Source organism: Podarcis erhardii, assembly GCF_964252035.2.
Source record: "Podarcis erhardii genome assembly, chromosome: 4".
In the NCBI taxonomy this organism is placed as follows: domain Eukaryota; kingdom Metazoa; phylum Chordata; class Lepidosauria; order Squamata; family Lacertidae; genus Podarcis; species Podarcis erhardii.
This window is the reverse complement of record NC_138508.1, coordinates 55258056-55271124: the sequence shown is the minus strand read 5'-3', so window position 1 is coordinate 55271124 and position 13069 is coordinate 55258056. Positions and strand designations below refer to the sequence as shown.

The window sequence follows — 13069 nt, the reverse complement described above, 5'->3', positions numbered from 1 at the left end:
CATAGGACTGCACCATTTTGGCTCAATCCTCTGCATGTTTACCTGTGATGGAAGTCCAGCTGTGACCTACAGTCCTCTGTCCCTGCTAGTAGGTGTAGAGAGGACTGAAGCCTTTGCGTCTAAACCACGTTTTTAGCTATTTAATGTAAGCGGTTCATAAGAAACAATGAGGTAATTATGAGTGTAAATGCAAACAAATCTTAATAAACTTAAAGGCTACAGAATCACAAAAGCAGCATAAAACAATTAGCAAGATTAAAATGTAACCAAAAAGCTTGAGAAAATAAAATAAAAAGGTCTTTGGTGCAAAATATATATGGTAGGGACCTAGCCAACTTCTCCTCCAGCAGTATATCCTAACTGGAGGGCCACCTACCTTTTCATTTAAAGACCCTGACTCCTGACAATACCAGGGATGGTCAAACTGTAGATTATGACCCTGATATCAGGATGATGATGATGATAATTTATTAACATTAAATAAATATGGGTGGGGGGAGTAAGAGAAATAACTTAGGGCATTTACACTTAATACATTATATTAAAAGTACACCTACTTCTGTATAAATGCTTGATGTTCTTATACAACTGACAACATCTATTAATGCTCTGCTGATTTCCCCCCTATTTTAAATGGCTGTAAATAATTGCCATAAACATCTGCATAGATTTCCACTGAAAACAGTGGCAGCGTTAAGATAAAATCAACAGTGTAGTTATTGTTTGAGGAATGTAAAACTGAAGAACGGACAAAATGCAGGGAGAGAAGATAAATAAAATGAACCAAGGAAGGAGAGGGAGGGAAGTTGTTGGAAATTTAATGATATGTTAAATGTCTGTTTTGTTTCTAGAATTGAAAATTCAATTTAAAAATTTAAAAAACAAAACAAAAAACATCTGCATAGATTTATCCTCCCTAGACATCTAAAATGCTATCACTATAATTTGGCACATAAAGACTGTATCCGGAAATGTTCCAAAGCCATTTTTAAAGAGCTGGCTTATTACTGTTTTTCCAGTTCTTGCTATAATCATTATGACTACCTCTAAAATATTTCCTATTGTATTTCTCTCTTTCTTATTTATTTATTTATTTATTTATTTCATAAAAGTTATTTACCGCTTGATTGTAAGAAAAACCTTAAAGTGGTTTGCAAAAAGAAGAAAACAAGAAAGTTATTGGTGAAAACAACAAAAACAATGATTTAAAACATTCAAAATTTTAAAACCAGCACATCAACATATTTCCTTTATTACAGATTTCCTGGAGACCTTTTAGAGAACAGCTTTTGCTGTAAATAACAACAGATAACTGAAGAAGGTATCTGAAGGTATCTGAAGGTACCTGAAGAACAGGTATCTGAAGAAGTGTGCATGCACACGAAAGCTCATACCAAGAACTGACTTAGTTGGTCTTTAAGGTGCTACTGGAAGGAATTTGTTTTGTTTTAACAGATAACTGGTTATGTTTTATACAGTTCATATTCCTTCCATTAAACTTAGGATTTATATTCCCACCATAGGTATGGAGGATGCTTTTTACTAGCACACAGCAGAGGCCATTTCTATAGATACGCTGTCCCTCCTTACACAAATCAAGTGTCGCGCAGCATGCAATGAGAGACAAAGCCCCTCAAAATATACACAAGGTTGTACTCAGTACCTAGTGGTAGATTCCTTTAGTTCTGAGAAAGAAAAATGACTTCCCAACATTTTGTTGCCCAGGGAAAGAAATATTAGCATAGGCCATCAAAATCCTATGATTCTGACACACACACATGAGGCTTTGAGGCTGACGCAGTCCCCACACCTGCAGAGATTCCAGAGGCAGCAGCAATTAAGCAAATGCCATATCTAATGTCTGCAAGCTGTCTTGTTGGTTTTATTTGCAAATCAGGGAAATCCAAAAGTGGTCAAACTGATTTCAGTGGACCTATGCTGGACTAATGCTGGAGTAAATGGTTTCAGCACTTCTATCATTGACCCCTTTAGCTGCTTTTGAAAACCATATTCATCACTTGAATTCATCACTGATGTTAGAAATTATTTCAAAAACTTGATATCACAATAAGGGGCAGTGAAGGAATTGCAGTAGATCATCATTTTCACATTCAATTTTAAATGTTGCCTTGTTTGGTGCACACACACACATACCCAAGGCGGATATATACTTGAACCTGCCCTCTGAAAAGAGGTGAGTAATTGAATTTAGAACCACAAAACTTACATCAAATCAGTACATGATGTTTGTTAGTGTATCTGACATGTTTGGCTAGTGAATGTTCACTCAGTTTTTTATTTTATTTTTTTAGTTTGGGGGGAAATAGAAGCGTTTGTGGTGAAGAAACCCCTATAGCTTTCCTTTCTGCCAAACCAACTCTGCTTAAAAAGAAAGAAAAAGTTCTCTGCTCGAATTAAAAAGACAGAGCTGTTTCATAAAATGTTTAATGTACAGAGTGATGCTTCTGAGCCAGATGTATGTCTTTCTCGAATTGGCATGCTGTGGTTTTGCTTACCATGAAAAACTTAAAATAGGCAGTGTTTAGATAAGGCAGACGTCAGGAGCAGTGTTGTCTCACTATTGTAAAAACGTCGCTCCTTATAAATGAACTGTATTGCTGCCTGATGGGATTTTTCCTGGCTGGCTTTTGAAAAACCTAAACTAGATTGAATCATCACAGCTGGCTCTAAAATATCAAGAATTAAATAAGTATTTTATGAGCATTATAAGAGCGTGAAAGTTTTAAGTAGTTAAATAATGGCAGTGCTTGGCAAGTGTTACGGGAAAGATGAATGAATTTGGGACGGGTGGTATTAACGTCTATTCTGTCTTTGCAGAGAAAGATAAATGCAAATGGCAAACAATATGGGACTGAAATGTAACAAAAAGCTGATTTCAATATAACTTATTTCCCTCCATGGGGGGAAGCAGAGACATAGAACAACTGAAAGCATATGGCTGTTAGGCAGCCACAAGAACAGCACTGAATGAATTAAGGTGGCAATGAGAAATCTCTACAGATTGCCACTGGTGGGTTATGTAAGCCCTGGGGGATAATGAGAGGCTGCAAGTATGCCAGTAAGAAAGTTCAGATAATATGACACAAGAGCTTAAAGGTGTTTCACTTCCAAGACATTAAAACTGCCCTGCGCCTTGAATATGCACTTAACAATGCTCTTGCCATTAAGATGCACACATTATCATATTAACAGTGCTATGAAACTTACAAAGTAGTTTACATGGACATATAGTTAAATTACAAGCTTGGTTACAGTGTAATAGTATTGCTTTCGATGTATGGAAGGGCATTAAGCCCGTAAGTGTAGTTTTCTTCTTCTTTTTTAAGCTTCTTGTCTCTAGAATCTGTCACTAAAAATATAGCCGTCAGGTGTGCCTGGAAGTAGTAAAGGATTTGCCTGTCTTGATTCTATCGTTCAGATTCCAGTGTTCAATCAGGCTTACAGTCACCAGATTTTCTGAACAAGTATCAGACACACAGATTTGGGCGGTCCATGTTTGTCTCAAAGCCCAGTGGTTTTGGAGAGCTAGCCAGGAGCTAGCCAGCTGCTCTTTCTCACCAAGGAGAAAGACGAGGAAGCTAAGAGGATGGCCAAGTGGCAATTTAAATAGTTTGGGTAGAAGAGGGAATGTCAGGAAGTGCAAGCTACACCTGCTGAAATCCTCTTTTCCTTTTTACACTTAACCAACCAGTCAGGGAGCAGGAATAACCAGTAGTGCTGGACAGGGCTGACAAGCATTCCAGTACAGAGATTGATGCCAGTAACCGGGGCGGGGGGGGGGGGTGTTGGATAGAGTGGTGGTGCTGATAATGCCGAGGTTTCAGGTTTCATCCCCATATGGGACAACTGCATATTCCTGCATTGCAGGGAGTTGGATGATCTGCAGAATCCCTTTGAACTCTATGATCAGATGAAAATGGGCTTCTTCTTAGCTATGAACTGAAAGCCTGCCTGACGTTCATAATCTTTTAAGAACAACATGGCTACGATGTTCATCGTTAATTATTTGGATCTTGAACTGAGTAAAATGCTGCTCAAAATGTTTATCTTCGTATTCTAGTACTCTTGAAGAAAAATTCAACAAAACCAGCCACCTCATCCAGAGTGTTATTCATCACTTCGCCGTGCCCAGCTTAAATGCTTTATTTAAAGTATGGAAACCTTCAAACATTCTGATGACTTTCAAAACAGCTTACTTAAAATATTTGTGTGACTGTGGAAAAGGAATGGAAGTAATCCCAGAATTCACTAAGCAGCCTTTCAGCCTTTCCATATCACAGTATCTCTTATTATTATTAATAGTTTTCAGTGGAACGTTAACAGTATAAAATTCTTAACATGAATTACCGTAAGCACTTTGTTACCCCATTAACATTTTGATATAAATGCATCACATAACCAACAAATAACCCCTGAATCAAATAACCACAGATCTTCGTACATTTAGCAAAAAATATTATTGCAAACATCAGCAGACCTTCTGTTAAATGGAAAGGACAGAGGGAAGAAAAACAAGGACAGTTAAGTTATTAGGCAAGTAGGGCCCAGTCTGAGGGATAGGATATTCTAAAATTGGCAGCAATGTTGCCTTAAATGTTGTCGTTTTATCTCTCTCTCTATAGCGTTTTTTCCCATTAGGGAAACAATCTTGTTAGCTACATTTCAGAGTCAAGTGAGAATATGGATTTATGAGCTTGTCATACAATACAATTGGCAACTTGGTTGCCTGTATAGGACTGAATGGCTTCTGCAGTTGAGATTTTCACAAGTTGTTTTTTAAACAAAACAGTCAAATGGTAATGGGCAAAAATACATTTAAAAACAGGAAGAAATCCCATACGTGGGATGTTCTAACCAAGAAGACCCTATCTCTGATTGCCACTCTGATTGTCAGATGGTGGGAGCACCTGGTATAGTTTCCAAGGATTATTTCAATCCGCAGCCAGTTAATATGGGAAACTTTGTTCCTTTAGAAACCTTTAAAGCCAGGGGGGGGGGGGGCTTTTGGGTTAACCACCAGCACTTTGACTGTCACTTGGAAATGGACTGGTAGCCAGCTGAGTGAAATATGATACAAAATCAGGACATTAATTATCTGTTGAGTTATCTTACCTCTCCATAGATATAATAATGTGCCTTGAATTGTTTTTTGCTGACACTGTTTTGGTGAGTGTTGTCTTTTCTTTTTTTTAAGGTCAAATAACCTAAAACTGAATTCCTCCTAGCCATCTATATATCCATTCTGTTGGCTTTAGATACCTTTGCAGTGTAAACTTTTAGACATTTCACCCTGTGCATGCTATGTGTTGTTGTTGTGATCAATCACTTAACAGATCATGACACTCTGAATTGTACATGAGATGATCAATTTTGTTATTACCTATGGCATGTAGATTCGCTCACTGTTAACATGCCTTTATTGCCTTGTGTCTTTAGCCATTGGACAGCACTAACTCAGGCAGCCATGTTGGGAACAAGGTGGCTGGAATGAAATGGTACAGATGGCAATGCTTTTACAAGTCTTTGATGCTCTTTGAGATACATGTGTTAATTTACAGTTGTTAAGCAGAAGGTGAAAAGCAGTCCCCATAGCAGTTAAAGCCATTCTTAACGCCAGTAGCAGCTGGCAGGGACTGTAAGGAAGGGACTGTGGAAAACATGACGTCAAACAAGTGAGGCTAATTAACACCAGTTTCCCAAATTAGAAAGTCTGCAATAGCTAGAATTTAAAAATAACACCTTAATGATTTCTAAAAATAGCAGCTGGCTTGCCATTGAGTATCATGACCTCCATTAAACTTGGAGCCTGTTTCCTGTGACTAATGGCGTAAATCGCATTTACCTTTTATATTCTATTCTCTTTGGGATTAGCACTGAAGCTTAAGGCCTGACCTTGAAAGGCCTTCTCATAAAGACCTAAGATGAGCTCTCAAATTGTACACAACACATGGTGCATACAGGTATGACAGGATGTTTAATTAACTGGGAGAAATCAAAACCAGGAGTGTACCAAGGATGGGTCTCTGTACATGAATAAAAGGTCAAGGAAAGAAATTGGAGCACCAATGAACTGAAATTAAAAGGCAAAGAGGATGATTTGGCCAATAAGACTCTGGATTAGGACACAAAAAGAAAACCTCAAGTCTTCTTTAGGCTTCTTGCATAAATTCAGGTAAGGCGGCTAATTTCCCAAAGGTTACTTTCCCCGTCAATTAAATGGAGTTAATAGTACTGATCTTATAGGGAAGATCCTCCTATATAATTTATATTTCTATTTGTTCATTTGTTTTATATTTCTCTGAGTCCATCAGGGTTTTCTTTTAATGGATACCCTAGACAAAGAGCATATAGATAGAGTTGGCGTGAAGAATGAGAACCAATAGTAGATATAATATAAAATATGTAAAGGCAGTAAATGTAATGCCCATAAGCTTTAGGTGCAACATTAGGTGCAGCTAAACGCTACTGATTTAAAAAGGACTTAAAAGTGCCCAACTGTGCTCTTGAATGCCTTTGTTGTGTAGATAGAAATGTTTGCAAATATTTCTAGCATAGGACAGGGAAGCTCCTGAGCTGAATACAGTGGAACCAAAAGCAGAGTGCACCAAATTAGAATGTTCTTCTGGCAATTCTAAACACACACACACAAACACACACAAGTGCAAAGATCAGTATAACATACATGCAGATGTTATTGTGGTGCAGTTAAAGAAAGTATGCTATACTGAAAGAAAAACCGTCAACAAGCAATTTTAGTTCACATGTACAAGAGTCATCATATCTAGTGATGACTGTATTTTACCTTGACACTTCCATTTTATTCATGGAACATGACTATTAAATGTCTTATTTAACATTTGTTGCGAGTGACCGAGAAAGCAAAATGTGTGATGCAAGATTATTCTAGCTGATATCCTGCAGCACTATTCAATGATCCCATCCAATAGGACAGGCATAGGCAAACTTGGCCCTCCAGATGTTTTGGGACTACAACTCCCATCATTCCTAGCTAGCAGGACCAGTGGTCAGGGATGATGGGAGTTGTAGACCCAAAACATCTGGAGGGCCAAGTTTGCCTATGCCTGCAATAGGATATTGGATTTAGCCATTGGAGATCTGGATTCTACCTGTCTTGTGCAGTGTAAGTTTATGGTGTATGAATGAATGAAATATAATTCTAAATTTAATTTGCAATGTACAGCAATCTATAATAGAGATTATGGATGGCATCAAACAAAGTAGTTCTGTTAGCGCAAGAATTTTCATTCACTTAGCAGAAAGTTCCCTTTCCTCGCTTCTCTCCGCACCTTCCCAAAATCTGATCCAGAGGGTTGGGTGGAAACTCAGAACAGATTTAGTTGGTGTACATAATTATATAACAAAATCTATAATAGAGAATTTATTAAAAACTATCCTCCATAAATGAACAGTCATGAAACAGGCCCAAACAAGACCAAACTTTAAAGGCATCCAGAACAACATCAAAAAACCTGGACCTGTTTGACTGTAATTTGGTACACTTTATCCATCCTGGAGAGGCTGCTATGTCTGCAGATTTCATCTACTCCTGTAAATAGGGGGGAACATTGACATTTCTAAAAAGTGTCAACAGCCAATGGGGCAGGGAACATTGTCTTTTTTCTTGTGGACTTGGCCTCAGACCCCAGTCCACCTCAGACAGCTGTTTTCTGAAGTGTTGAATCGGGGTCTGAACTGAATCATCTGGTTGGTGCACAGATCTATTATTTTGCTTCTTTTCCCCTTGGATCCTATTTGGATTTTGACTCAACAGTTACTTCATGTTTTAACTTTCAGACTTTTTGATCACACTCTCTTTCTCTCACACAGCTTTTGCAGGCAGCTTGCAAATGAAGCATTAGCAGAGATCACTGAAACTAAGATTTACACAGGTGGAAGGGCCTCTATTTCTTTCATGGTGTTTCAGCTTGAATTTATTATAGGATGTTTTCTATAACTGTGAGAGGTACCACCTCTCAGAAGCTGCATGATACACATCTGGTTTCACATGCTGTCATCTAGATTAAAGCCATAACCGGAGTCTCCATAGGGGCTAATGAAAATTATTCCCCTTCAGGTTCCTTTATTAAAACAACACCATCTCAAGAAATATTGGGAAGTGGGAAAGGGAACTGTAATCCACTGTGCTTTATCGTCTTCTAGAAGCCTTTTTTAAAAAAAATTCACTTTAGTTGCTTTTCAGTTTGAGCAAACACAGCATCATTGTTTTTGTAATCCTGCTATGACCTTTTGGAAATGTTTTTATCCTGCAAAGTAGCTTTTAGGCTCCTGCTTCATAAATCTTTTCTCCCTCTGTTTCATAGGAATTTGAGAGCGTTCTAATCTTGCTGTTGTTGTTGTTTAAAGGAAATAGGTATTTTACAAAGCCTGTTAAGAATACAAAATGTTTCTTTTAAAGTATTTTTCGGTGTTATATCTTATATGGGTGTACACACACACACACACACACACACAGAGAGAGAGAGTTATTCCTCATGGAGTAGACAGGGCAGGTGTAAATAACAATAAGCAATTACTTTCCCACCGTTTTCACAGAGCGCATTAAAGTGGGTTAAATATGCTAATAATCACACTAACTGCCTCTGGAATGCACCTTACTGGTCACTGGAGTAATGCACTCGTATAATGTTTAACTTCTTGTTCCGCAATTACTTCTTTATTAGGCATCCAGAAGGTGTCAAAGCAAACCTGCCATATATCTCCCGGGAGAGGCTGTGCTTTCAGAAGGAGCCCCAACCAAGATACTGCACCGAGCAGTGTAACCAGGACAAACATTAACATGGCCAGCATGGCTATTCAGTTACTGGGCTTCTTCCTGAGTCTTCTCGGTCTTGCTGGGACAATAACTGCGACCATCCTGCCTCACTGGTGGAGAACGGCCCACGTGGGGACCAACATCATCACGGCTGTAGCGTACATGAAGGGTCTCTGGATGGAATGCGTTTGGCACAGCACTGGCATCTATCAGTGCCAGCTTCACCACTCTCCACTGGCTTTGCCTCGTGACCTCCAAGCAGCCCGTGCCATGATGGTGATTTCCTGTGTTCTTTCCACCTTGGCCTGCGTGGTTGCTGTTTTTGGCATGGAGTGCACCCGGTGCGTCAAAGGGTCCTCTGCCAAAAACGTGTTTGCTGTCTTGGGCGGAGTCCTTTTTATACTGGCTGGTCTCGTGTGCCTCGTCCCTGTTTCTTGGTCAACCAATGATGTGGTAACTGATTTCTACAACCCAATGCTGCCCAATGGGATGAAGTATGAGATCGGGCAAGCCCTTTACCTTGGCTTCGTTTGTGCTTCATTGAGTATCATTGGTGGAACCATCCTCTGCATTTCATGTCAACGTACTGGGAACGATTTAACCTACCGCTCGCAGCCAAGGAGTACAAGGGCAGCTCCAGCCTACAGACCCCCAGTGGCCTACAAGGCAAACCACACCTCATCACTAACTTCTGCTTCTCACAGTGGTTACAGGTTAAATGACTATGTGTAAGTTCTCTGGGATCTACTTTTATAATCTCAGTATGTGGGGTGTTTTCAAGGTGGTATTATTAATGTACAGTCATTTTCATACAATGTTTACCTCTGCTTTACTGTTCATGTAAAGAATATGTGTAATTTTTTTTATTTTAAAAAAATGCTTTGAAACTCCCAATTAAAAATTACGGACATTTAGATTCTAGAGCATGTAACTTTCTTTATCTGTGGAATCATGGTCAGTATATGAACTTCTGCTGTATAGAGCTCTGTTTCCATTAAGGTAAAGGCAAAGGAACCCCTGACCATTAGATCCAGTCGTGACCGACTCTGGGGTTGCGGTGCTCATCTTGCTTTATTGGCCGAGGGAGCCAGTGTACAGCTTCCGGGTCAAGTGGCCAGCATGACTAAGCCGCTTCTGGCAAACCAGAGCAGCACACAGAAATGCTGTTTACCTTCCCGCCGAAGCGGTACCTATTTATCTACTTGCACTTTGACGTGCTTTCGAACTCCTAGGTTGGCAGGAGCAGGGACCAAGCAACGGAAGCTCACCCCGTTGCGGGGATTCAAACTGCCGACCTACTGATCAGCAAGACCTAGGCTCTGTGGTTTAACCCACAGCGCCACCCACGTCCCTCTGTTTCCATTCCTGCTTCAAAAGGAAAAAACCCACACACATTTACATACAAATAATAAGAAGAAAGAATACACAGTCTGAATATAGCATATCCCATAATAATAATTAGTATTATAATAGTTTACTAGTTACTTTTTGTACAAATCTCACAAATTTGTACAAATTCTAAAACAGTCTCTATATACCTGAAGGAGTATCTCGACCCCTGTTGTTCAGCCCAGACACTGAGATCTAGCTCCAAGGGCCTTCTGGCAGTTCCCTCACTGCAAGAAGTGAAGTTACAGAGAACCAGGCAGAGGGCCTTCTTGGTAGTGGCACCCAACTTGTAAAATACCCTCCTATCAGAAGGAAAACATATAAACCTCTGTTTAGAAGACATCTGAAGGCAGCCCTGTATAGGGAAGTTTTTAATGTTTGATGTTCTATGGTGTTGCTGGAAGCCACCCAGAATGGCTGGGGCAACCCAGTCAGATGGGTGGCATATAAATAATAAAATTATTATTATTGAGGAGGATTTGAGGCATGTGAGCCAAAGAAGCCAAATATGGCCCTCAGGATTCTCCCCAGGCCACAACTTTCCCAAGCCACATCCCTCACTAATCCCACTTTTTTAAAAATAATTTTATTAAAGATTTTCTTCGTTTACAAAAGCACATGCATTGTCTCTTTCTTCAGGTTGTGTTTTCTACAGATCAGTTACATTTGTTGTGAGACATTGGTGTTATATGCAGTATAGGGTTGGGAAGAAAAGGGGGGGACGGGAGAGGGGGGGGTAGTAAAGCTTATGTTCTTTTACTTAGTATGTTTTAGGCTGGCTGGTAGAGGCATCTTGCTAGTTTCCCACTAGTTGTACTAGTTTCTCGGCAGGTGAGTTGCTGTTACTTACCAGGATGGGGAGGGGCAAAGTGGTGGTGGGAGTCTGTGCAGTGCAAATGCACCGATGAAGCCAATCTGGATGTTCCTGCTGGGGCATTCATACATTGCTGACCTCCCCATCACCTCACCCCTCCTGGTAAGCAACAGGGACCCAGCTGCCGGGAAGCTAGGGTAGCTGCTCTGCCCTACCTAGTGAGCCCTTTCTGCTGGCAGGAATCTGCCCTTGAACTCTGATGATGAACACTTTCATTGCCTGAATCGAGGATAGAAGGGGATGTGTGTGGAGAAACTAGCCTACTGAACAATGGTAAAATTCTGGTTTATTGAATCTGTCCACTTAAATAGAAGGTTGCTCAGAGTGCTCAGAGGGGAATGTGGTCGTCTGGCTTAAAAGTCTTGCCAGTCCTGTTCCAAATGGTTAAAAAATAAATCTGATAAATGGGGCTCCAGTTAGAGAATTCTAGACTCTGGACAGTCTTCCAGTAGGGTTTCTTTAAATGGCAATATTGTTTAGCTGACTTAAACATGTGCCATATCCGTCCTGCTGCATTTGGAAGCCTTCCTGCTCATTCGACTGAGTGGGGGCCCCTGGACATCAGCCCCAGAGTCCCGTCCTGATGGTGTCTCTATGTGTAAATGACTTCCTTCTTTCACTCTCTTCTGTAAGCCCTATTTAATGAACTATTGTGACCACCAGCAGATTCATTTACTCATAGATTTAATGGGGTGCTTTTTTTCTTTTGCAGAGCCATTGGAAAAATTGGTGCCTGATCATTTACTGCAATATTGTCCTGTGATTTGATTCCATAGATGCTGCCACACTACTGGGCATAAGGCTGCTCGATGTTAGTATGAAAGCACAGGTGATGGTTGGTGGCAAGACCCAGGCAGGGAACTTCCTTCCAGGCATGACAAAGAATTGCTAACATGTGATCTATCAGTTTCAGTTTCTCTTGCTTTCTAATATGTTGAGTCTTTAGTTTGGTTCTCTACATTTCCACAAGAACAGGTGACAATTAAGGCAATATGGATACTCATATTTGAAGAGAATATGAGATTCAAGGCAGGGCTGTATGTTATTAGAAACATCATATCTAACTTAGTTTACCTTTCTTCACTTACCTTTCCAAATATATAAGGCACTGTGGCTGAACGTATAAAATTTAATTCTGAACTAGTGAAAAATCAGAATATCTCTGGTCAAGTTTATTGTGAATCCTGTATTCACATTGTGTGCCTTTTTCTTTCTTCAATTTTTTTAATCATCTAATTGATCAATAGTGCATTAAAGCTCAGTTAAACTGGTTTGGCAGCTCCTGTCAATTTCATTCATTATCTCCCAGACTTTTATTTAGTTCCGGAAAAGGCAAGTCTGCAAGAATAACTCTGCAGTTTACACACTCAATGACTTTACAGTTCCTTTTATCAGCTGAATATTGCCACAGGAAGCACTTCATTTTGTCTCAATGTACCAGGTGAGTATACAAACATTGAAACATAGAGTCCATTACCACTGCTGTTGGAAAGCCGATACATTTTGTGGTCATGTGGTCAAAGGAAAACAACGTTAAAGACTTCTATTATTCAGGAGGATGTTCCGTTTATACTACCTGTTCATGCTTTCTTTACATAGGAGTGATGAACTCAGAGCCCAACAATATCTAGAGGGCTACCCCTGGCATCATCCTGGACTACAGACCATTCTATCTGGGGCTGATGGGAGTTAAACTGCAACATCTGTCCCAATTTTTTTCTACAAAGTGGATTGTATTCAAGAAAACCATGTAATATAGAAACTCAAGAGTTCTCCTCGGCTCTCCTTTAGAGACAGGAAGTGGTTCTTCTCTCTAGGGTGAAAAGAGGCACTCTGAGAAAGTGTGGGAGAGCTTTACTTCACCATTAAGGTGTAATGGGAAGTTTCCAGTTTTGACACACAGAGTTAACTTCAGCTGCTTTTGGTAGATTGCAGGTTTAAAAGTTACATTGCCGAGCTATTTCTCTGTGTGTTTTTTAAGTGAAAAGAAA

General features: G+C 39.8%; 1 protein-coding gene across 1 annotated transcript; it reads left to right on the top strand.

Annotated features, from left to right (window-relative positions):
- The first annotated feature begins 8798 nt into the window (after positions 1–8798).
- On the top strand, positions 8799–11864 carry CLDN14 (claudin 14). The gene is made up of 2 exons (XM_081857851.1): positions 8799–9543; positions 11791–11864. The coding sequence occupies exons 1-2, from the start codon at positions 8840–8842 to the stop codon at positions 11813–11815; spliced, it is 729 nt and encodes a 242-aa protein (XP_081713977.1). The 5' UTR covers positions 8799–8839; the 3' UTR covers positions 11816–11864.
- The last annotated feature ends 1205 nt before the right edge of the window (positions 11865–13069 follow it).